Source organism: Mixophyes fleayi, chromosome 9, assembly GCF_038048845.1.
Source record: "Mixophyes fleayi isolate aMixFle1 chromosome 9, aMixFle1.hap1, whole genome shotgun sequence".
Classification (NCBI taxonomy): domain Eukaryota; kingdom Metazoa; phylum Chordata; class Amphibia; order Anura; family Limnodynastidae; genus Mixophyes; species Mixophyes fleayi.
Window position 1 is genome coordinate 128,269,320 of NC_134410.1, and position 26,122 is coordinate 128,295,441.

Consider the following 26,122-nt stretch of genomic DNA (forward strand, 5'->3'; position numbering starts at 1 on the left):
GCAGGGACTGATGTGAGTGAGTTCTTTGTACAGCTGCAGAATTAGTGGCGCTATATAAATAAATGATGATGATGATTGCCATAAAAAATTAAATAAATCTGCACCATCTACACCACATCTATCACATCGGGAATGGGTGATGAGTCCCATATGTTGCCTCCTTTGAGGAGAGAGAACAGTGGAAAACATTTAAAAACATTTCTACATAAAAGCTGGATCGGAGAAGTTTACAAGATAATTCCAAAGCCCGCAATAATTCTTTGAGTGAAAGAGAGGGGAAAATAGACAACCAACTACCCAATCCCACAGCGGATGAGTAAAGATCTATAGGAGTGCGTAAATGACTATAATATAGAGAAATAGCTTTAGTTTTAGCATTTGAGGAATTCAAAAGCCTATCCCGCGGATTATTCCAGTCTAATTCGGAAAATGTCCTAAGCACAAAACTTATATAACACTGAGCCTGAAAGAATGCCATCGGAAAAGCTTCAACATTAGGAAATTTGGATACCGCTTCAGAACCCAATTGATGGGGAGTAAGAATTTGCAGTATTATGGTTTGCAACCTACGCGCCATAATCTTATAGTTTACAATCAGTGTTTAGTAGTGTAATGGGGCGATAGGAATCCGTTAACTGGGGGTCTCTACCAGGTTTAAGGAGTAACCTTGTATAGGCATCGTTGAATCCAGAACAGATAGTACCCTGTCTTTGGATATTTGTATACAACTGTACCAGGGCCACAGAAAGTTGTGATTGTAGTAATTTGTAATAATCATTAGAAAAGCCATCAGGTCAAGGTGATTTGCCAGATTTCAGGCCTTTAATCACTCTGGTAACCTCTTCCAGTGTGACATCTCCTTGTAGTGTCTCACGTTGAGAAAGGGATAGTTTAGGTAATTTGGGTTTATCTAGGTTCTGGGTTTGTAATGCTTTATCGATAGATTGGTCCGAATATAGCTCTGAATAATATCTCTCAAATTCAACTAAGAAATCCTGCGTCTTTGTTAATAAGACACGCTGAGTAGATCCCTTTATGGCAGTAATATATGTACATTTACGCCAAGGTTTGGACATTGAAGATAATAGTTTCCCCATTTAAAGTATTTATATCTAGAGAATCCAGTTGACACTTATCCTGGGAGAGATGGAAACTGTCAAGTAACTGTTTTGCCTGCAAATAATCTGAAAGAGACGAGTCCTGCGCAAAAATGCAAATCTACCATAATGGTCTAACTGCAAGTAGTCTAATGTGAAGCGCAAGTGTTTTTTTAATGAGAAGAGAAGCTCCTCTTGAATTAGGAGAGTGTACGGAGTGATGGGCCCATCCCACCCGTGGTCTCTTCAGTGCCATAATTTTGCTTCCATGTAGATGAGTTTCCACCAAACAAACAATATCTGGAGAATATTTCCAGAAATGGGACATTATCATGGAGCGTCTGACCTTATCATTCAGACCCCTGACATTCCAGGGGAGTAAGCGGAGCCCACCATAACAGGATTACTTACTGCCATAACGACTCAGGAGGAAATTGTTGACATTAGGATGAGACAGCGTTTGAGAAATACTTATTTGAGGAGAGTACTCCTTAAAACCATGCCATTCTTCACTAAGAGAAAAATACGACATTAGTAATATGAGAACAAAAATAACCCATATGTAATTTACCAATACTCATCTAGTGGATTCCTCATTATAAATGTATCTGAAAAACCCAAAGTTTAACATTGAAGCAAACCTGTTCTGTTGAATTCTCCAATACATCAGATAATGATGTAGAACAAAAAGTTGTACGGCCAAACATTGTACATAATTTTTGAATAAGAAATAAAGCCTATCTACTTAAAGGATTCAAAACTTTTGCAGGTACTCTCTTGTCGAGAGTACCATCGCTAGGTGAAATGAAGAAATTTCGTTTTCCATCCGTCGACACCCGCAATCTGGCTGGATATATCACACAATCTCTTTTTAACCTGGGTGAACGAAGCTCTACTTTCTTGGACGTTCAAAGCAGAGCCGTCTCTCAAAATCTGCCATTTTTTGTTTACATTGTGCAATCTGAGCAGTCATTTCGGTAAACTGATCCTGAACAGGAGCGGTAGAATCTTCCAATGAGGAGATCCTGTGCTCAGTCTCGTCCGTCCGCTCACGCATGTATTGGAGATCATGGCGAATGAGGGAAAAGGTCGGCCTGCATCTCACCAGTCCTGTCAGTAACCTTCTTTTCACTAGTAGCTATAGCTAGTAATTCTTGCTGTAATGAGGAGGTAATCTCAGGAGGCTTCAGATCAGGCAGTGGTGGAGGTGTTGGGGTTCCATTGGCAGTTGCCCCTTCTCTTGAATTTGCTCATGTGGACTGACGACCATACCGCTCCAGCTTGGCCGCGGCAGAAGTTGCATAATTGTGTTTTCCCATAATATTGGAAACAATTATGTGACAAGTTTAACGTAATTACTGTGCTCTGTAGTGTAGGTGTTGTGCTCTAGTCAAAATTTACAGAGAGTGACCTGAACCAATCTCTTACAATCCCCACAATATCCCCAGCAATATATAGAAGGTTAATATAATTAGTTATATTAATAATATAATAATAATATAATTATTAATAATTATAATATAATTATAATTTAACTATTAATATGATTAGCGGCTGCTCTGAATATTTGCGATATGGTGAGTGAGGAATTGATTCATCCCTCCCGGAGCGGATCTGGTATTTCTCTGCCCTAACTTCCATAGTACCATACGCTGTCTTAATGAATATGTGCACATTTCAGTGCTGAGCTAATCACTACCCTCAAGTAATAATCTTTACACATCTGTATATTAATCATTTAGAAAAATATATTTAGAATGACATAACCCGCCATATAACATTTCCCCAATTTACGGACATTCAAACTAAAATTGGCCTGCCCACACGGATATTTTATCAATTCCTGCAAATTCGCAATTTTCACTCCCTCTTCAAACCACGTCTTATTTCTCGACATCTCACAACAATTGAAACACTGTGTCTGCGCCAGGCATCGACGTCAGGTCTTATTTCTACTATCTACTCTGAACTAATTGCTCCCTCTACTCCTCCTCGAGACCCTCATGAGATGTCATGGGAACATGACCTGGGCTCTCCTCTTGATGATGAGGAGTGGGCGGAAATTCGGGACAATGCTGCCTCCAGCTCAATCTGCGTCCGAATAAAGGAAAATGTTTACAAACTTCTCTACCGGTGGTACTATGTACCTACTCGGCTACAAAAGATACTGCCGGATTCTTCTGACAGGTGTTGGCGTCAATGCTCTGGCGCGGGCTCTTTCTTACATATATGGTGGGACTGCCCGAAACTGATTCCCTTCTGGTGCGAAATTAAAGCATTGATAGAAATGTTAATTCAAATCCCCTTACCCTTCGACCCTAAATTTTTTATTCTTCCCCTTGGTTTCCCCTCGGCCACTAGACACCAAAATAAACTTGCTCGTCACATTATTTCAGCGGCCACATGTCAAATCGCCATAGAGTGGAGGCAGGCTGCCCCCCCTTCATTCTCCGCTGTAACTTATAGGATTTGGCATACGTATAAGATGGAATACATGACTAGCATTATGCGAAACACGGCCAAATCTTTTAACAAGGTCTGGGACCCCTGGATGTCTCACTTCCAATACCGCTCCCCCTTTACCTAAGCATACCCCCTACCCTTACGTAACCCTTTCCTCTCCCATTTCATTGCCTCTGACTCAAGAGGGATCTCCCACGCACCTCCCCTTCTCCCCCTCCACCTTTCACCTTCTCTTTTTTCTTCCTCTTTCTCTTCCTTCTCCTTTTCTTTTCTTCTCTTTGAAAAATAAAAATGCCGGTCTTTATTTCATTGAATCTGTGCTATTTTATTTCTGAAGCACGGAGACTTCTACTTCACTATCGAATGTACTGAATATATTTTGTTTGATATAACATGTATCCTTTGCACTGTTAATTCTTTTTTCTTTTGACCGTTAATAAACACTTGTTTAAAAAAAAAAAAAATATATATATATATATATATTTAGCACCAAATATGCCTTCTGACAGCTGTATCTACAGTTTCCAGAACTCCAAAAACATAGTGAGTTTGTGAACAAAATTTTACTGTACTTGCGCTACGTTGAAACACCCCCTTCTATCCCCCATCCTCACTTAAGGAAGCGCAAATCAGGGATACACATTTTTCTTGGGTATACGCAGTATAAAAATCGTATTTTAAACCTTAAAAACTGCCCTTACCTTTTACTCTTAACTGACCTTCATTGTATATACACAGTAAAAAAACAACATTTTAAAATATGAACTAATAACTTATCCACTGCTTTTCTTTGTCCACCTGAAGATAAAGTTGAATTGATTCATTTTCCTAAGATTAAGTTCAGGAATTGGAAACCGTTTTCTAAATTATCGTCTGTTTCGGATTTGATAGTGGTTTTTTCGAACAGCAAGAAACCGCCTCCTCTTTAAATAGTCCGGTCTGCCAAAGTCATCGTCCCAAAGATACTCAGGAGAGAGAATTTTCGTGGGTTTGTGATAAAGTAAATATTTGTTTAAATAACTCTCGTCGTGCCAAATGGCCTCGATGTTTTTGGCCTGGTCGGCCATCATGGCGTTGTGGCAGAAATTTGTCAGTTTGTAGATCTCCTCTATTGTCCCTCCGAAAAAACCCCCGGCGTAATAAAAGTCTCCGTCATCTGTAGGGATGTAAGCCTCCGACTGTGGATTACGTTCATAAGTACAACTTTCCCTTGGTACGCTGAACATCCCAGGGTGCAACGTCCCAACTAAATTGCTTAAGATCTCCACTCCGATCTCGTCGCTGAATATCATGTCTACGTCGACGCACACCAAGTAATCCACTTCGTTGATGAATCGTTCTTGGGAAGTGTGACGGATCATCTCCATACGCCGCATAGACACATCCTGCCATCTCTGGTAGGTGGGGACTTGCAGAACAACCAAATGCCTGCCCTCCCTGAGGTCGATAGCGGGAATATCGCTGACGCGGTCAGTGAACACGTAGTAGGTGACCTTGTGTCCCACCATGAAATACTTCTCCGCTGTGTCGATAAAATTTTGGACAAAGATGGTATACCTGGAAAAACACAAGAAGATTGTCTCTTAAACATCTTATGATATGATTAACTTTGAAAGCCCCCCCGCCCTCCTCCAAAAAAAGCAAATTAATTTTGTTTATTTATTCTTTATTTTTAAATTTTATATTTGTTGTTGCCAGGTCAATGGTATTAATATGTGGTAGTAATGTGTCCACATTTATCATTCACTATATAGGATTTTTTTATTTAGATAACAAAGAAAACGAGGTGTATAAAATGACTTTTTGGCGTTTTTAACCAAAACAGAGGGTGGTACTGATACGTTTGCAAATAAGAGCAAAAATCACTGTACTGATTTCAGTCTGTGCAAAACTATTTGAGGATTTAGATTCATTTTAGGACATCTGAAAAAAAAGAGTTCATTTTTATTCTCAGCATTTTTTGTCACGTATGTAATACTTTGGGATTTGTGATATAACATGAGATATTTAACGTGTGTCAGAAATAAAATAGGATAAAAGGAACGAGCCGTTTAAATCTTTATAGTTTACTTTTTAGTAGCAAAGACGGTAATCCCAACACGAACATTCCTCTGGTGAAATTGCGCATTCAGTATCACTGAGTTGTATGTTCCGTTCCAAACAATGGGTGCAAGCCATGGCGATAATATGAGTACGTCCGATCTCCTGCAGGCACAAAACATTCATATATTACATCAGAGTGTGTCACTTACAGTCACTGTGAGGAGCCCTGCTACACAAGATATGATTAGGGGAATAGTCATACACACAGACACGATCACAGAGGGCCTTTTTTCTTTCTTTCTTTTTTTTTTACTGTTTTAACGTTAATGCTTTTAGTATTATCAGGTAACAATAATGCAAGATATTTTGCATACGCATCTTAAGATCTGTGCCTTGCTGAATTAGGACAGACGCAAAGCCTAAATACGTGGGTATAATACTGAACGCGGGTTGCGCTCGGAATACGTGCCATGATGAATCAGCCCCAGAGTGTCTCCACCTTCAGTCAATGTGAGAAACTCTGCTACACAAGATAATGAAGGGAAACTATCATACATACAGACATGGGGGTAAATGTATCAAGCTGTGAATTTCCAGCGGGTTTGAAAAGTGGAGATATTTCCTGTAGCAACCAATCAGATTCTAGCTTTAATTTTGTAGAATACACAAAATAAATGATAGCTAGATTCTGATTGGTTGCTATAGGCAACATCTCCACGTTTCAAACCCGCTGGAAACTCGAAGCTTTGTACATTTACTCCATGATCACTGAATGTCTACTACAATCACTATGAGGAGCTCTGTTACACAAGATAATGAGGAGGGGGATGATCATACACACATGATCACAGAGTGTCTCCTCTTTCAGTCACTGTGCGGAGCTCTGCTACACAAGCTAATGACGAGGGGGGTGGTCATACACAGACATGGTCACTGAGTGTCTCCTACAGTCACTGTGAGGAGCTCTGCTACACAAGATAATGAGGAGGGGGTTGGTCATACCCAGACATGGTCACTGAGTGTCTCCTACAGTCACTGTGAGGAGCTCTGCTACACAAGATAATGAGGACTGTCATAAACACAAACACGATTGCTGCCTATGGTACTTTGATGTCATCCTGCTGCCATGTACGCTAAGAGCCAAAAATGCCCCCAATTCTTTGATATCATGTGCCCCTGTCACAGTTACCCACCCCCCCACCCCCATGTCCTGAGCCCCAATAATGCCACAAGTTTAATTATATCAGATGTTCTAAATTATTCTTCCTATTTAGGGTGGCAAAAATATTCTATACTACTTAATAATAAAATAGAAATAAGATGGATATATAAGACAGGTGAACGGATATCTTATGTCTCTCACACAGGTCTTATGTATGTATCTGTATCCGGCAGACTCACATGACACGTAAGATCACCCACATAAATTGCGCGATTTTATGCAGCGTTTCTCTACTCACGTTGGTTTGTTGCTCTCGGGCTGGCTATATATCATTCTAAAAACAGAAAACAAAAGGTTTATCCAACTTCCGTTATTAAAGATTTACTTAAACGATCTAAATAAATAAAAACGCATCTGCTCCATGCACTACCCTCGTATAAAAGGTTATGTTAATAACATAAGTAAATTTAAAGTAAAATGACATCAATAACGAGCCCTACTCCCCAATTCACAGTACCTACGTAGCCTTCCTCACATAGAGCCTCATTCATCAAGGCGGGCATTATGAGAGCAACAGACGCACGTAAATCAGCTCTGCGCGCTCCCAAATTCGTCAAGGGGTGGATCTGAAGATACGTGTGCTGTTGAATTCGGGTCTACGTCTAGAGCAGACCTACTGCACAGAACACTGCAGAATATGTCCATGTGGATTATAAATTTGCAAAAGAACACACAGAACAAATAATAAAACAATGTTACCTGTTGAAAAAAACAAACAGTTAAAAATAATAAAAAAATAAATATATATATATATATATAATACATTTATTAGGATTTTATTAATATCTACTGAACATAAAATATATTTCTAGAGTTGCTCCTGATTGCAAAAACATGTTCTAGCTGCATACACAGCCGTTTGGCACGCCCTTACTGTACATTGACTATGGGCGAATGCTCCTTCCCCACCCCGTTCATTCCCAGAAATCGGAGGCTGTAGTAAGTGTCCTTTGCGTACGTAGATGCAGTGATTAATGCTGCGTTCATTGACGTATGTCCCTGTTCTGGGCATTGACAGAGTAAATTTGCATATGATATGCACAAAATCAGCAAATTTGATGACTCAGACGCTTAGTCTTCTGCATAATTTGGGAGAGGTATTTACAGGTGCATTGACTCCCCTGCTCTCTTGTCCCCAAGCAATGAAATCTTTTGGTAAATAAAATACTGAAGCGAGGAAGAGGAAAAACAGCAAGGATTACTCACAATATTACCAGTAGGATTTATATATACTGGTGGTTGTATATTTGTATATATTATATGTAAGAGGAAATAAGAAATATTAAATTGCTGAATTAAATTTCCCCATTAAACTGTGTGTCCTCTCAGAATCCAAATTCTGAAACGCAGTAGTTTCCTTGCTCTGTGCTGGAATGGTGGCGGTATGATGATTGTACCGAACAATTCGCTTAGCTGTACAAATTGTAACAATATGACAAACCGTGAACAACCTTAATAGACCAAAATACGGTATCACTATTCATACTGAGCATTGCTTCCAACATACAGAACAAAAGAAGTGGTACTGTGAAATTGTCCATTTATACAGAATCAGAAGAGATACTGATAATTAAATTCACCATAAATATGAGGGAAGCTACACAGTAGACATTGAGGGTTTTGACGCTTTATATTTCTAATATACAAATTTCTGTACTGTTTTTGCCCTCCAAGAAAGAGTGGCCGCATACATCTGAATGTAGAGTTTAGTGCATCTTACACTTATGAATCCTCATGACTGCAGAGGCAGATTACGAGAGGTAAGAGATGGGCGAGAGAAGGCCGAGTACAGTAAGTCATTGTTCACTAATTACAACTCATGTATACCTGAACACTTGTTGGGTGTGGCATTTTACTAAATAATATTATGTAAACTCTCAAGTCACGTCTTTACGTTATCCCTCGGCTTTCTCTACACTAATGTGGGCTACAACATCACACCTACCCTACTCCCAGCTATACTACTCACACTGGTACACCCTCACACCTACCCTACTCCCAGCTATACTACTCACACTGGTACACCCTCACACCTACCCTACTCCCAGCTATACTACTCACACTGGTACACCCTCACACCTACCCTACTCCCTCCTATACTACTCACACTGGTACACCCTCACACCTACCTTACTCCCAGCTATACTACTCACACTGGTACACCCTCACACCTACCTTACTCCCAGCTATACTACTCACACTGGTACACCCTCACACCTACCTTACTCCCACCTATACTACACACACTGGTACAGCCTCACACCTACCTTACTCCCACCTATACTACACACACTGGTACACCCTCACACCTACCTTACTCCCAGCTATACTACTCACACTGGTACACCCTCACACCTACCTTACTCCCAGCTATACTACTCACACTGGTACAACTCCACGCCTACCTTACTCCCACCTATACTACACACACTGGTACACCCTCACACCTACCTTACTCCCAGCTATACTACTCACACTGGTACACCCTCACACCTACCTTACTCCCAGCTATACTACTCACACTGGTACAACTCCACGCCTACCTTACTCCCACCTATACTACACACACTGGTACACCCTCACACCTACCTTACTCCCAGCTATACTACTCACACTGGTACACCCTCACACCTACCTTACTCCCACCTATACTAATCACACTGGTACACCCTCATACCTACCTTACTCCCACCTATACTACTCACACTGGTACACCCTTACACCTACCTTACTCCCACCCTTACTAATCACACTGGTACACCCTTACACCTACCTTACTCCCACCTATACTACGCACACTGGTACACCCTCACACCTACCTTACTCCCACCTATACTACACACACTGGTACACCCTCACACCTACCTTACTCCCACCTATACTACGCACACTGGTACACCCTCACACCTACCCTACTCCCACCTATACTACTCAGAATGGTACACCCTCACACCTACCCTACTCCCACCTATACTACTCACACTGGTACACCCTCACGCCTACCTTACTCCCACCTTTACTAATCACACTGGTACACCCTTACACCTACCTTACTCCCACCTATACTACGCACACTGGTACACCCTCACGCCTACCTTACTCCCACCTATACTACTCACACTGGTACACCCTTACACCTACCTTACTCCTACCTATATTACTCACACTGGTACACCCTCACACCTACCTAACTCCCACCTATACTACTCACACTGGTACACCCTCACACCTACCTTACTCCCACCTATACTACTCACACTGGTACACCCTCACGCCTACCTTACTCCCACCTATACTACTCACACTGGTACAGCCTCACACCTACCTTACTCCCACCTATACTACTCACAATGGTACACCCTCACACCTACCCTACTCCCACCTTTACTAATCACACTGGTACACCCTCACGCCTACCTTACTCCCACCTATACTACTCACACTGGTACACCCTTACACCTACCTTACTCCTACCTATATTACTCACACTGGTACACCCTCACACCTACCTAACTCCCACCTATACTACTCACACTGGTACACCCTCACACCTACCTTACTCCCACCTATACTACTCACACTGGTACACCCTCACGCCTACCTTACTCCCACCTATACTACTCACACTGGTACAGCCTCACACCTACCTTACTCCCACCTATACTACTCACAATGGTACACCCTCACACCTACCCTACTCCCAGCTATACTACTCACACTGGTACACCCTCACTACTGTTCTGCTTTCCACTCTGAGACACATTTGCTTCTCTTGTCTTAGCCCTGCCCATTTCCCACAACAAGAGTACAACCTACACTTTGCTGTCAGTCCATTTATTTTGTGTGCTTTGTTTGTTTGTTGTTTTGTATGTTTACATTTTCTTTATTGAACAGTTATGTTAGTTCACAAGGACAACATTGTTCAAGATAATACAGCAGGTCAATATCATAAAATTTATAACGTCCGGGACAGAAAGTGCAGAATTCTCCTGAATTACAATCCAACAGCATACAAACACTTGGCCCCTTCTTCTGTCTTTGTACAGTGACATTTTCTGTATGTGAAGCTGGGGATAAGATACATGGGGGCAAAAGAGATAGGGTTTGGTGGATTAGAACAGGTTTTGAGAAGACAGTGTAAGAAAGAAAGAGGGTGGGGTAACGTGGTGAAATAATGAGTAGTATCTAAGGTGACTAAAATAAGGACCTGGCCAAAACAGACTATTTACTTAGGTTTACAATGGATTGTGTTTGGCAGCAGTTTGGTTTAGTGCTCAAACCGCCACATTTACTATAGGGTTTGAGGCTGGCATGTTAAATGGCTAGCAATGTGTGGCGGATTGAAAACAGCTAAACCGCTGCCAGTTTAGTCAAAACCGACAGAAAAAGGACAGGTTTATTTTTAAACCTGCTTCTGATTGGCTAGATAGCTCAAACATGCTAGAACATGTGCTTGGAATCAGGAGCAACTGTAAAAAATAAAATTTTGTGCAGTAGATATTAATAACATCCTAATAAATATATTTCATGGGAAAAAAAATAAAACAACTTTTTTATTAATGTTTTATCATTAATGACAATACTATTAACAGGTGACATCAATTGAATAGGTTTTTTTTTCTGTACGTTCTTTTGTGACTTTATATTCCACATAGATATCCTGCAGTGTATTGTCTGTTAGAGCAGAGCGGACCTAGACCCATATTCATCGCCAGACGTAACTTCAAATTCGCTCTGTATACCTGATTCACAGCACAACATGAGACAGCACATATCCCGGTCTGCGAAACTTTGATTTCCCGGAAGCATGAAACGCGCTAGCCTGAGCCTGTGGTTTTCTTCAGTAGGCTCATAAAAAAGACATTGCGACGTTTAAGAGTTACCGTTTATCGTTCTAGATTCTGTTTGCCTACTTAAAGTAGCATCTTTGCCTGCACTTTTGGCATGTACGGAATTTCGGTACCATTACTACTCAGTTTCCACGTTATCCGAGTATATGTATAAGGAAACTCGCATTGTAAATGACTGCAGAGTATCTTCAAGCTACCACAGTGTGTAATTTTGTGCCACAGTCCCCGATCATTTTGAACAACCTAAAAGGATAGAATTTGAGCGTTTTCATTGAAAAAGTTATAATTATTTATTTGCCGTGGGAGGTTCGGAGACACCCAATAATGTCATATATCAGGCAAGCGTTTGCTGAGCTCATAGCAAAAACGGCTAAAGGAGCTATATATTAGTTATTGATAGAATAAATCTCCATTCTGTATAAGTACTCACTGTTCTTTGCAGGCATATACCACTACAGGATGCCATCTCCACATCATACTAAAGCTGAGAGAGGAGAGAGAGAAAGCATTAACCCTTTCACAGCAGGGGGTCAGGGACCATTTGTTAACCCAGGCATGTAACCCACATTACACATTAATGGACTGTGTCAATCACTGTAAGGATAACCGTTACTGAGTCTATTGAAGGCATTTTTTTTTAATATTGGGGTTTTTCTTTAACGAAATAGGGCACTTAGTATAAACCCGCCAATGTACCCATTAATGTATTAGGTGATTTCCAATGCGTATTGGTTTGCCAAATATAGGCACTTTATTAGATTTTTTTTGACATGTACAGCCCATGATAAAATGTATCTCTGTGTGTGTTTTGTTTTACTTAGTTTTCTTCCCCCCAATAAAGAAAATATAATTTCTGTACTTTGCATCTTTAGAACAGCATGTTTTAACATGCTTTAACATAAGCTTGGATGTGAGCTAAGGCTTTTCTGCCTTGAGGTGAAGACGGCAGAGTATAGTAAGCACTAGGGAGGCCACACAACATATTTATAATAATTCAAAAAATATAAAAATAGTTTATTTTGGCCGAAGGTTCTGTAGACCCAGGATCTCCCGCCGCTCCACTAGGCAAAACTAGGGCGTCAAGCAATACTGTAAGCGGCCCCGAGAGATCTTACGTAATAATTTAAGGAACTGTGTCCAGGAGGTCACCCCTTTATCCCACTGACAATAATTAAAAACATCAGAAGCCACCATCATGTGAAATGTACATATGTACCCCGTTTGGCAGTGGAGTGCGCTAATGAAGATCTAACGGGTGATACAATGATGCATTATTTTTGATATTGTGTGCAAAAGTCGAATGCTTTTCAAAGGTATTACATTCAAGCACCCCCAAATGATCGTGACATTATCTCAGTGCGTTATGTCATGGGAGGTCTGAAGGTAAGCCAGACTTCTGCACTATGGAGGCGATCACAAACTGGCCATAGTTATTATAGCTGTTGTTAACTCACCACCAAATTGTAAAGAGTAGGAAAGCCAGTACATAGTTCAGAATCCAGCATTTTTTCCAACAGATCTTTTCAGCTGTAAAAATAAAAATATGCAGGTATCAGGTGTTTTCAGGGGCAAACGTAAATTGTGAGAGAATACTCTGCATCGCACACGGAAGTACAAGGATGCTATCACGAGAAGTAAAGTTTGTCAACCTTCAACTTTGAATAAATTACATTAGTTAGATGAGTACACGGATGTATGATCCTTTATTAATATATAGCACAAACATTAGACAGCAAAATCTCTCCCTGACACATTAGAAATTACAGTTTAAATTCTCTATCAGCTGAACATAGTTAATTAGTAACTATGCACTCCCCAGGCACCAGATAACCAGAACTGGTCAGCTGTAATTCTAGATCCTCCGTTCAAGCAATCGACTTTCAGAATGAGCAATAAGCTGAACAGTGGTCCCTACTAACAGCTCGTCAGTCATTGGATAGTAATATAAGACTAGCTTTATTTGAGGAACTCAAATGTCAAACACTGAAATTCTTCCATTGCTGTATACATAGGGAGCTACACAATAATGTTTTTGAGAAATAATCCCATTTCAACAGAGCGTACAAGTGTGTTAGCAGGAAATGAAAACACATGGTTACTTGTCTTTAAAAGGTTTCCTAACCTATTCTCAATAAACCTGTCTAACCTCTTTTAAAGATAACATATATACACACACACACACACACACACACACATTCCTTCCAGAATTTCTATTAGGGTGAGCAGTTCTTACACAAACACTCCTCTCTGGATGCCTCTTAGGCTGCATATTTCTTACTCACAAACTTCTTTCAGGATGTGGACCGTTGTTACACACACACACACCTCTCAGGATGACTCTTAATCATGTGTCATATGACTGTGGTTGCCATGGTAGTCACATGAGACTGTGCATTTTATACATCATTAACAGCAGCCTGAAGATCAAGGAAAAATGGTAAATACCAACATTCTTCCTATAGCCTGCCACACACCTGTTTGTTTATTTATCTTGGGATTTAAGACTTCTGACAAGTTTAATCCTTCCTATTCATTTTTCATAAAAAAAAATGTTATTCAGGTTACTAAAATAGACATGTAAACATTCTATCCATAGTAGTCATTCAAGTTCAGGGATTACCGTTTATCAGCTACACAGGATCTTACGTATCTAGTTGCAGTCACATAGCATTCACAGTTACACAAAGATACAACGTAACCGCAAAATGTTCCTTGACGGTGATAGTGGTTCACATGACACTGTGCTGTCACGCGATATACTATTTGGCCTGTTCTCGGGCAGTAAGAAAGAACTATTTGATTGACAGGGTAAATTACAAATGAGTTAAGATCCAGATCAGTGGTTCCCAAACTGTGTTCTGCGGCTCCCTGGGGTGCAGCAGGGGTGCTGCGGTGGGGGACTACTTGGTAATTATTTTGGCTTAGGGGATGCCTTGAAAAACATACAGAGACCCTAAGGGTGCCTCGAACTAAGAAAGTTTGGGATCCACTGATCTAGAGTAAAAGTCTCAATTCAAAATAAATGTTAACTGCTGATCTCTGCTATTATAAATATTGGACTTACTGATACTTTAAATCGATGCTTAAAGATAATCATAATAATATTAATAGTAATGGGAGAGATTTACCCTGCATAGTGTTTATTGGAGAACAATTTGGGCCTGATTCATGTGCAAACGTAAGTCCCTTTGCGCGCCATATCTTGCGTGAAATAGCTCCGCGCCACTTAGAAAAGTCAATGAACACAATTGTTTGCATGTCTGAGCCCAAATGACGCAACTGCCTATGACTTGAAGCGCGAAGCGGTGTATTAAACATAGGCCAATGTACAGTAAGGACATGTTGAGCCCTGTGTTTCTCTTCAGGACCTGTTTTAGCGGTATAATTTGAACCAGCTACAGGGCAGATGTAAGTACCGACTGATAGTGATGACTAACACTGCATCGTCTGTTATGTGAAAATCGACATGCATGCGTGCCACTAGATAGCAGAGAACATTTGTATGCAAGTATGTACAGTACACATTAAAAACATCCTGATTTATGAATTTACTGTAAAGAAAACAAATATTTTTATTAATGGATATAGTATTAAGAGTTGTTCATTTATTTTATAGAATGTTTGTATGTTTGCATGCGCTCTGATGTGACTTTATCTTGTACATATGCAGTGCGTATCCTGCACTGTGTTCTGTGTGTCTACAGAGCGTATTTATGCCCAGATTCAAAACGAAATGTAGATCATACTTGCCAACTCTCCCGGAATGTCCGGGAGACTCCCGCATTTTGGGCGAGTGTGGCAATCTCCCGAATTCTGCCCACTTCACTAGGAAGTGCCCACTTCCTAGTGAAGTGGGCAGAATTAGATCCCAAACGCCACAATTCCCGATGAATTGCGTCATTTAGCCCCGCCCCCCGCTGTAAAATGACGCAATTTTCGTCATGACGTCACAGGGGGCGGGGCCGAAATGACGCAATTTTGGCTGCCCCCCCCCACGCCCCCCTCCACCGGCTGGAAGGGAGCTGAAGAAAGTAGGTAAGTATGACGTAGATTGAGATCCGCTTGCGCTTGAATACGGTCGGAACTGCACTCAAATTCCATGCTTGGTTTTTGTTAATGCAAGTTGCGTGAAGGTTGCTTCTGAAAACCAGACCCTGAATACTTTTTTTTCATAAACACCCAAAAATTTAGACATTTCAGAAAGATCACGAGTGCTTAATAAAGAAACCTGCTTTTCTTTTCTATGACAACTAAAATTCCCACCCAGCACAGTCGGCTTCTTTTCAAAAACAGCACAGACTAGAGTCCGCAAAAGATTAAACCACCACTTTTTGCTTATTCAAACAAGTGAGACACATTTGCATGTTGTAAGCAGCGATGCCGAGAGGGTAGGTATTGAGAACACTACCAGCTAACTAATAACAACACAACGCATTAGGCTAGGTACACACTGGCCCGATGATTGCACGAAAAGCCTCCAATCAGTCAAAATCCGACTGTTTTGTCAGATATCATGTGAGTGTGTATAGTGACACGATGATCTAAAGCAGTGCTTTTTTTGTAAAAAAAAAGGTGGTGGAACTCACATCTTGTGAATATTTTAGGGAAAAAAAATATATATATTAATGTCTAAACATACCTTTAATGTATTGTATTTCAGGCAAATGTTCATAGTAAATTCCAAAGTTTTGTCCAATTCTCGTCCAACAAATCTTCTCGACTCCTTTCCTTGCTGTTAGTATCTATGGCTGAATGTCGTCCTCTGAGTAACCACAGATCAACGTACTTTGAAGGATTGAAAAGTTTCAGAGGTGGTCCGACAAGTTTGATGAATAAAAGTGCTGATATTGTCTTAGTCTTCAACGAAGCTCTTGTTGGGGTGGCAATTATATTCATCTGCGAAAACCCGCGTTCACATTCACTTGAAGAAATGGGAATGGTATTCAGAGTCCGTATCAAATGCAACAGTTTTTCTGGATATGTCTTTTCGAGAATGTATTCACGGAATCCACGAATCATTTCTCTTTCATTTAGTTGCAGTCTGAGTGACAAGTTTCTAATTTCTACTTCTCCAAATGTCAGTTGAGTATTAACATCTTCAGGCCAATGTTTTTGATCAAGTACTCGAGACCAATACGCCAACTCAGCGTCTTTGCCATCAAGCAATCTTTTTTCAATTGACTCTTTCAATTTTGTATAAAATGTATTTGGGTCAATGGGAGGATCCTTTCTTGAATCTTTTTCGTGAAGTAAAACTCCACAAAAGCGAAGATCACGTACAGCATCAACAGCGCATTTATAATAGGGCCCAAAGTTCTGTCTTCTTTCTTCAAAAACTTGTACCAGTATTTTTATTTTATTATTTGCCTTGTATAGGTCAATGTTGCGGTCCTGTAGCTCCAAACTTAATTCTGATAATTCTTGGAGAGCGTCACACATCAATCCTAGGTCCAATAGAAATTCTGTAGATGTGATTTTTCTTTTCAAGCCATCATAAGTGCATTTATCATTTTTATCTCTTGTAGGATCATGTATTGCTTCTTCAAAATGATATACAAGGGATTCAAAATTATTCCACACAGCCAAAACTGTACGCAAACTAGATGACACCCATCGAGTACTTAAAATTCTTCCAATTTTCAGCAGCTCAGCCCCTAGTAATTCTGCACATAAATGTAATTCTCTACTATTCTTTGGTGAAGCATGGTATAAAACATAAAGTTTATCAATAAATGATTTGAATCTATTTATTCCTGAAGTTTCCTTGACAGCATCACCTACTGATAATTCTAGTCTGTGATTACTACAATGCCAAACTATAATAGAAGGAAAACGTTCTGACATCAATTTTTTGACTCCACTTTTACACCCTAACATCACAGCAGCGCCGTCGCACGCCAGGGAAACCAAATATTTTTTTAAATAATCTTCTGTCATCCCGTAAGAGTGAAGACATTTGAGTAAGGAATCAAATACTCCTTCTGCTGTTACTTTTTCAAGTTCTACCAAGTCCAAAAACAAATTTATCGGAGAATTCATTCCAACACGTTTGATACAGCATCGAACATATACTATGAGGGTAGTTTTTTTGCTTATTGTGGTTGATTCATCAATTATCAATGAAATTTTATTATTGGATTGAACAATTTCTTTAGCCACAGTTTTCCTCATTTCTTCACATGTATGATTAACAATGTTAATACACGCATTTGTAGAATGAAGAATACGACCCATTTCAACTCCGTTCAGTTGTTGCAGATCAATTTCATTCTCAAAATTATGGAATGATTGATTTTCCTTTGCTACTTTATATGCAGTTCTAAAGATTTTTGCCGTTATTATTTTTTGCTGAGATAATGATGTTAAAAAAACATTCTCAATAGTCATTTTTTCACTTTTGTCGAGTATTTTTAATGCTGCTTTATGTGCAGCAGATTCTCTATGATCAAAAAAAAAATTTCTAAGTGAACTCAACTGTTGCTTCCTATCTTTGCCACAATAGGTTATCTCCTTGTTGGACCATTCTTTGGAAAGCTTCATTCCCATTTGCGTTTCAACTCCAAGAGTTCCAAATTTTCTACAAGGCATACAGCCAAGTTTCATTTTGGCAAAACAGAGCCATTCATTTTTCAAGCAAAAATCTTTTTTTTGATCAGAGGTCCAGCAGTCCGGCCAGTCATTTGTACTTTGGCTTTGCTTCTCAAGATCAGATTCACAAATATCAACATGTGTCGTTATTTGCGTATGTTCTGTGGTTGTGTCTGGTAATATTCGGGCCTTTTTATTAGCAGGACCCGTGTTTGAGAAGTAATTAGTAATTTTTTTCATTTTTCAATTTGGGGTCACACGTGTACACTAAAAATAAATAAAAACAATTCTAATCACCAACGTTTTTTACTAATAAAAAATTATTTACCTTTTATAAGTACTCATTAACTGTACACACCCCCACACACGTCAGTAGTGTAAAGAAACATAACGTTCGCCGCCCGCAGTGAGCACTCGACCACACAACCAATGACAACATTAGCAGCGCCACAAGCTGAGCAGTGGCATACATACAGTATAGCTGTTACAAGTTTGTATCACTAAATAATGTGGCACATTACTTAGTGCTCAGTAAGGAAATTAAGATCTTACTTTGCACCTCTCTCTGCTTGATAGCGGATGGTTTGGCTTGGGGACCTTAGACTAGATACAAACCAGCTGACTATTAGATGACGGTGAGCCAGCCAAACATCAGAAAATAATAAATAAATCTTAAGGCATATACTATTATAGCTGGCACAGTCATGTTTTGATCATATATCAGGGTATATGGCTAAGAATTATATGATGGTCATACAGCATATATAGACCAAGCAGATACCAGAACAATTTGATACAAACAATTTTACACAATAAAACCCGGACAACAGAATACAGGAAGCCATTGATGTCACTTTAGCCCTTTATATATAGAACCTGTTCCACACATGTATTAAATCCAAAGTGTGCCCCACATACACACTAATAATAATTTGTATGTCCCCCTTCAGTGTTCATCCTGTGCCAGTGCCAATGCCCCTAATAATTTTTATGTCCCCCTGCACATTTCATCCTGTGCCAGTGCCCCTAATAATTTTTATGTCCCCCTTCAGTGTTCATCCTGTGCCAGTGCCCCTAATAATTTTTATGTCCCCCTTCAGTGTTCATCCTGTGCCAGTGCCCCTACTAAATTTTTGGTCCCCCTTGAGTTTTTATGCTGTGCCCCACTAATTTTTATACCCCCCCTCTTCCCCCCACCCTCATGCTGGCCTTTTTAATTATTTCTTTCACCGTTTATTTTATTGTCCACTTTCTTTTAAACGGCGCCCCATTTTTCCTTTAACTTACCTCTATTGCCTCCTTTCTCCTCTTCACTTCTTTTCACTTTTCTTTTCTGGCGTTGCGCTCCTCTTCTTAGGTTGAATATGCTCCTCAGCTCACACCTCCGTGAATGAAAGGCGGGCGCGACGTGCATGATGACGTCGCGCCCGACAGTCATAGCAAATAGAGAAGGGAGGAGGGCGCAGCCGCGCCGGAGAGATGGATTTTTTTTTTTTTTATTATTGTTAAAGGCCGGCAGAGAAGCCGCCGCTAGTCAAAAAAAAAAGGTCCCGGAACGCCGTTCCCAGCGTTCTATGGGAAAAAAAGCACTGATCTAAAGTCATCCCAAAGTGCCGATCATCGTTTCATTTGGTTGGTCGTACTGTTTTAATATTTTCACCTTCCAATCACGTAGTGTGTATACACTCATGCTCACAATCTCCATAGAGTTTACAGAGTCGGGCTCTTTTCAGCCGATGTCAGCGATGAATGTTCCGGTGAATAAATGTAGAGAGTGCTGTAGAAGGAATAATTAATTTGTTCGTGCTGAGACAGAATGTTTCATTTCACAGTCACAGAAGCTAATGAAATTTGTTAGGACATTTGTATAGCTATAACAAGGCGGCTTTAATCAGTGTGACAATAATGAATGAATGAATATTGTGCTGCCATTCTCTGAAGACTAGAGGACCAGATGAACGACCAGATATAGAGCACAGATCTGAAGGTAAATCGTCTCAGTGTGTACACATGAATCGTCAGACTGATCGGACCTTCAGTCGTAGGTGCAATCGTTTGAGATAACATGTTGGTCGGAAAATTCTTCAGTGTGTACCTAACCTTAGACTTATAGCAAACCATTAAAGATCCGTTCACTATAAAATACGAGGTTATAAACTGTAAAAAGGATCTTGTAACTGAAACGGTTTTTATAGACCAATTAACTCATAAAGCACAGGTAAAGATCAGCCACAAATTTAAGTGCTTAATATTTTCTGTTTGCCTCAGCCAATGAATTCTATATGGGTGTCTTACTCAACCTCCAAATATGCTTTTATATCTGTCCCTGTCATGCAGTCAGAAAGAAGACACATTTTGTCATTGTCAATGTGTGAATATGGCAGCAAATAAAATAGAACTATACAAATAATTACTGAGAAGTCAGCATGTCGGAGAAGGTTTTATGTCGTCAAGGAGATACTGTGAACACAGAATAATAGTATCTTTTTCCCTCGGGCTTATATATTCATAAAGGGGACCTAATCCGTCAAAGCACTACCTATTTTTTCATATTTGACAGGGTGACTGTATATATTTATAATCTGGGTAACCAGCTGCATAAAAAGTGTCAACTATAGATACCAGCTACATAAAGAAAAATATTCAATAATGTACCTTCCCAAGAGCATCAGATATTATATTCATGTTTCCTATGTATCTGTCTAGAAAATCGCGCCCTGTTTACCAGAGTTAATATTATATTTCTATTATGTTCTAAAAGAGAAATATCCTTTGCGTAGAATCCCTGAATAGAAATGTGTCTGAATTCATAAGAATACCCACAGACGTTTCTTTTAGTGTCCTCATCATGAACATGGGCTTTGTGGGTAGCAAGAGAATGTTTAAAAGTCATGGAACTAATGTTGAAAATTCTTAGTTATTGGGGGTCAGCCAGCTATTGAGGTTCTGCAAATTTTCCCCAGTGGAGATCCTTGAAAATATGTGACTTTTTGATTTCTGTTTTATTCCTGTTTATTTTAAGAAACTTGTTTGGTATTTCTTTTTCATCCCTCTTTTATACAATAAGCACCTTTTTTCTCCCCCACCCCTTGTTCCTTCTTGTTTCCTAGCCTTTGTATGCACTATATCCTATTTTCATTGTAATTTTTTATTATGTTACCTTCGAACTCGTGATACTTTATGCTAATTGTGTTGTGCTATTGCATTATGTTTGACCCTTCTTACGTATTGCTACTCATGTTATGTTTACCCTGTAAGACTCTGTGGGATTTTCGTAGCGTCCTATAAATAAATGATAATAAGAATATGGGTGAATTTATTAGTCATATTAAACTTCATTCAATAATGTTCTGCCTTTGTGTTCTTAAAGAATTTACTTGTCAGTTTGGCTTGGTTGTTTCTAACACTACATTTAACAGATAATTGTTGGGTTTACAGTAACTGATTCAGTTAGGTTGTAATTGTATTTTGAGTCAGTGAGTAACCGAAGACTTCCTCAGAGTGTCAACTTTAGAGTTTTTGATACACGATACTGTACAGTATAGATTTCAGTTATCTTATACGGCTAGGCAGACTAGGACTAGATAATAATTTATGAATTCTGCCGACACTCACAGGTTTCAGCCTCATTCAAACTACATGACAAAAAAAGAATATTTACATATGTGTTTCCACAAACGTTCCAGCATTGAAAGACAAATTAACATCAGCCGTGGTTCAGAAACTAACGCCGGCACACCACAAACACTGCTCGGATCCGTATCTCACAATAAAACAGAGGCTGGGACATTGTTACATACCATGTGCAAAGATAAAAACAAATGATTAGGTTGGAAAATACCTGATAAATCACATTTCAAATAAACCACACATATTAGGTCTCTCTACATTAGGAGAACTAGCTGATTATATTTAGGTAAGGTAATGTACTTGAACTAGGTTACAAAGAACAGCACCTTGTAAAAGTGATTTTTTTCCCCCTAACTTTGCCAAGTTTCCCTATATAATGAGTGTAAAAGATTTTTATTCCATATGCTTTCAAAATGAAACTCTTTCTCTCATGAAAAAATATTGCCCTGCTCACAAAAGGAGTTAGCGTGTAATAATTAACGTTCCATTTTATTTACAAGACATTAATATTCTGTTATTAATCGTTTAACTGACAGTTAAACCTGTGTGACTGAAGAAATGTTTAAACACAGTTTAAATATGGACTATTGATTATAAAAATGTAAAACATAAGGGAAAACTGTCGCAAGATTTTTTACCGTTCGTACTTGGTACTTCATCGTCTTCACATAATATATCCAGGCTCCTTATCGCTATGCTGGCGTCAATGTGGTCGAGAGGGTACCCTGCCTCATATATGGTGGCACTGTCCAAAACTACTTCCTTTCTAGGAATCGATCCACTGGCTAATATCCAGTATTACTCAGGTTTCTCTTCCCCCATCTCTTTCATATTCTCTACTCCCCCGCTCTATTCCCAAGATATCAAAATCAACTCAGAAACTTATTACACACATACTTAGTGCTGCTAGATGCCAAATTTCCTTTCTTTGGAAAAACCTGAGTCCACACTCCCTACCCTCTGTTATCAGCCGTATTCTCCACCACAACCCTGTGCAATTCGATAAGGTTTGGAGTCCTTGGACCGAGTATCACGGAGCCTCTCCTCCTCTTGCATTTTAAGGCCTTTGTGCTACTAATATATAACCTTGTCATGGATTTTCATCCTCACCTCACTTTTCTTCCCTTCTCTTTAGCTAGTGATTTCCCCTGTCCCTCTTACTTCTATCCTTCCTTTCTTCTCCCTTCTTCCATCTGTCCCTGAATTGCCTTTTGTCTCTTTATATCAACAACAATATGCTGCTTACATAACGTGGAAACTTCATTGCGGTTTTGTTTCACCTGTATAGCCTGTTTCCCTCATTTTCTGTATTGTAAAACTCAATAAAATATCTTTTTTTTTTTAAAAAAAAAAATGTAAAACATATTTTAAAACATTTATGCATTGAAAAATAATGCATTCATAAACCAGGGGAGAGTTGGCAAATTGTAGCCGGAGGGGGCAAAACTTGACTTAGCAGCCTATTATAAAGAAAACAATGCAGGTGGCCCAGGCCAAGGTTGCCCAATATGGGACCAGCCCAGGCTGCCCCCCAGCCTTACCTGCCCCTGGTCCCTGCCCCACTGAAACTTACAATCTAAATTTCTTACCAAACACACATTTATCAAACCTTCTCTAAAAGAATAGTGGAGGTGTTGCCCATAGCATCCAATCAGATTATAGCGATCATTTTTCAGAAAGCAATAGATAAATGATCGCTAGAATCTGATTGGTTGCTATGGGCAACACCTCCACTTTTCCACACAGAAGTCAAATAACAATAAACAAAATATATACCATGAGAAGACTAATGGCGCTAAAGTCCCAAAATCAATACATGGAAAACCAAAGGGAAACAAATTCAACAAATAAGAAGTCTGTGAAAATCTTTGTATAGTGAGTTCTTATTGGTAAGTCTGAGTTCTTTCTTTAGTTTCTCTTAGGTTTTCTCAAACAAATATGGAAAGTATCTCAACATAGAAGAAAACCAGAATACGTTGCAAGCCTAGAATAATTCAACAATCTTTGAAAAGCACGTAAATAACCTTCTGATGCGGTAAGTGAACAGTATTCACCCCCAAGTGAAAAACCTGACACAAATCAACATGCACGTGTAGCAATATCTTGGCTGGGTACACACTACAGGTTTTTCACCCGATTGTCTGGCCTATCACACAATAAACGACCGTTCGGACTGATATTGCTTTAGTGTGTACATTCCTACAATCACGTTTTATTGTTCTAAAGCACATCGTAACGTTCCATTCGATTTTATAAAGGGACAAAAAAATCTCCTTCAACGATGGAACGATGTCGTTCCAATTCTGCAATGTGTACACACTAACGACCAGCAGTGTAGGCAGATCTTTATAGAGTCACAATCTTTTCTGCAGATGGCTATGACAGATGAAGAGCACAGATCTGACGGTAATTCTTGTAAACCGTACACAGTGTGTACACATGAATCGGCATAATGATCGGGACTTTCAGTCATTGGTAAAATTGTTAACAATATAGCATCGGAAGAAATTTTCTGTAGTGTTTACCCAGCTTTACACTGACAATAAGAATGAGTTTGCTCAGAGATTACATTTACGTCGGGGAGGAAAAAAGCATTGTAGTGTAGCATCGCAGAGAAAATCAATAAACACACAATATGAATACCTGCCAAATTTGCACTCACATAAACACAGAAGAAGATCAGCGCTTAGAGATTAATTTAAGTTGACGTCTTTGTCCTTTCTTTGGCAATTATGACCTACTACTTACATGTTAAGACTTCTAAACTTATTGCATAGTATTCTTCTATCCAAGCTCTGACTCCATAACAGACACTACAGACATATAGCCAGTACTCACCTCTATTTATGGACATAGTAGAAGGTTATTTAGTATCAGCCAAATAGGACAAATGTCTTTGCTGTTTCCAGGTAAGAGATTTTTGGAAACCTGAGTACTTGCAATGACTGCCAAACAGGAATGACCCAGCCCTGTGGGAGGGGAAATATTGAATGGATGCCTTTTTTTTCTCCTGTCAAATGTGGCTCATAGGTATTTCTTTGTTGTGTAGAAAGAAGTTAATTACAGTTCACAGGTTAAGGGAAGAGGCATTCCTATTTTTTATGTATTTTCCAGTATATAAAAAGCTGCACAACCCCCATACCACCCCTCTGCTGTATAATTCGATATAAATGAGAGGGGCTACTTGTCTATGTTCCTCTGGGATTGTCTTCTGGCAAACATGTGGTAGGGAATATAGATTAATGATTAAATATTCTCCGTACAGCACTGCATGATATGATATCGCTCTATACATGACTGGTAATAGCGACATTTAGACAGGCGCTGTGCTTGGGAAAGTTTTTGTGACTACAGTATTGTCCAAGCAGCTCACTTGTGTCAGGTTCTCTGGGGGGTGGTAGAAAGAAATTCTCTGTAAAGAGCTCTAAATGCATGCAAGAAAGAACACCAACACTCAGGACTAGTTCAGACAAGTACTTTCTAGGCAGTTTTTTCCCCTCGTCAAAACTAATTGTAAGAAAAACATTCTGAAAATACTGCAAGCACTGGGGTAATCAATCTCTGCTCTCCACAGAGCCAGCGGAGTAGAACACGCAAAATCATACGTGCACAATATTTGTCCTGTGTGCAAGCATGCAGTTCAATGACCCGTGTGCCTGCATAGTGTTCAAGTGTCTCATCCAAGCAGAACAAGACGTCTGAGAATGTTCTCAGATCCTGCCTTATGAACGAGCCTTTAAACCCCACATAAGATGCATCCACCCATATAGGTGGACATAATAAATTAGTAAAATATAGCACAGAATTCTATATTATTTGTCAAGAAATATTCCCCTACATGCCCACTTCATTCTGCCAATGACCATCGTCCAGTGTTGGACTGGCCCACAGGACTACCGGAAAAATCACCGGTAGGCCCCTCTGCCTTATGGCCACACCCCCTTCTAGAAGTGGGCGGAGCCCATTCAGCTCACATGTTCGGTATCCCTGCTGCCCTCCCCGGCGTTCCTGCTGCTGTGTGTACAGAGTTCATCTCGTCTGCTTGTTATAAACCTTTGTAATCATTCTCACTGCCGACCTGGTGTGGAGAGTTCCCCAATCACCATCCTGATATCACCCGTGTTACACGCAGTACGTGTGCCCAGATCCTGCCAGCGTGTTAGACAGAGGAGCGTGTGCCTGCTGGGAGACCAGGTCCATGGATTCTTGTCAGATATTTCCAGATAAGG

At 39.8% G+C, this 26,122-nt stretch overlaps 1 protein-coding gene across 3 annotated transcripts; it reads right to left on the reverse strand.

Annotated features, from left to right (window-relative positions):
- Positions 1-4,018: 4,018 nt before the first annotated feature.
- On the reverse strand, positions 4,019-24,855 carry LOC142101318 (histo-blood group ABO system transferase-like). 3 transcript variants are annotated; one of them, XM_075185700.1, is made up of 6 exons: positions 24,732-24,853; positions 13,130-13,202; positions 12,106-12,159; positions 7,064-7,099; positions 5,631-5,765; positions 4,019-5,117 (listed from the first exon to the last, which is right to left on the reverse strand). In XM_075185700.1, the coding sequence occupies exons 1-6, from the start codon at positions 24,745-24,747 to the stop codon at positions 4,427-4,429; spliced, it is 1,005 nt and encodes a 334-aa protein (XP_075041801.1). In that variant the 5' UTR covers positions 24,748-24,853; the 3' UTR covers positions 4,019-4,426. The 3 variants fall into 3 exon arrangements, with proteins under 3 accessions (XP_075041801.1, XP_075041802.1, XP_075041803.1); XM_075185702.1 differs by lacking the exon at positions 24,732-24,853 and adding an exon at positions 24,642-24,694 and having other exon boundaries at positions 4,020-5,117; XM_075185701.1 differs by lacking the exon at positions 7,064-7,099 and having other exon boundaries at positions 24,732-24,855.
- Positions 24,856-26,122: the final 1,267 nt, after the last annotated feature.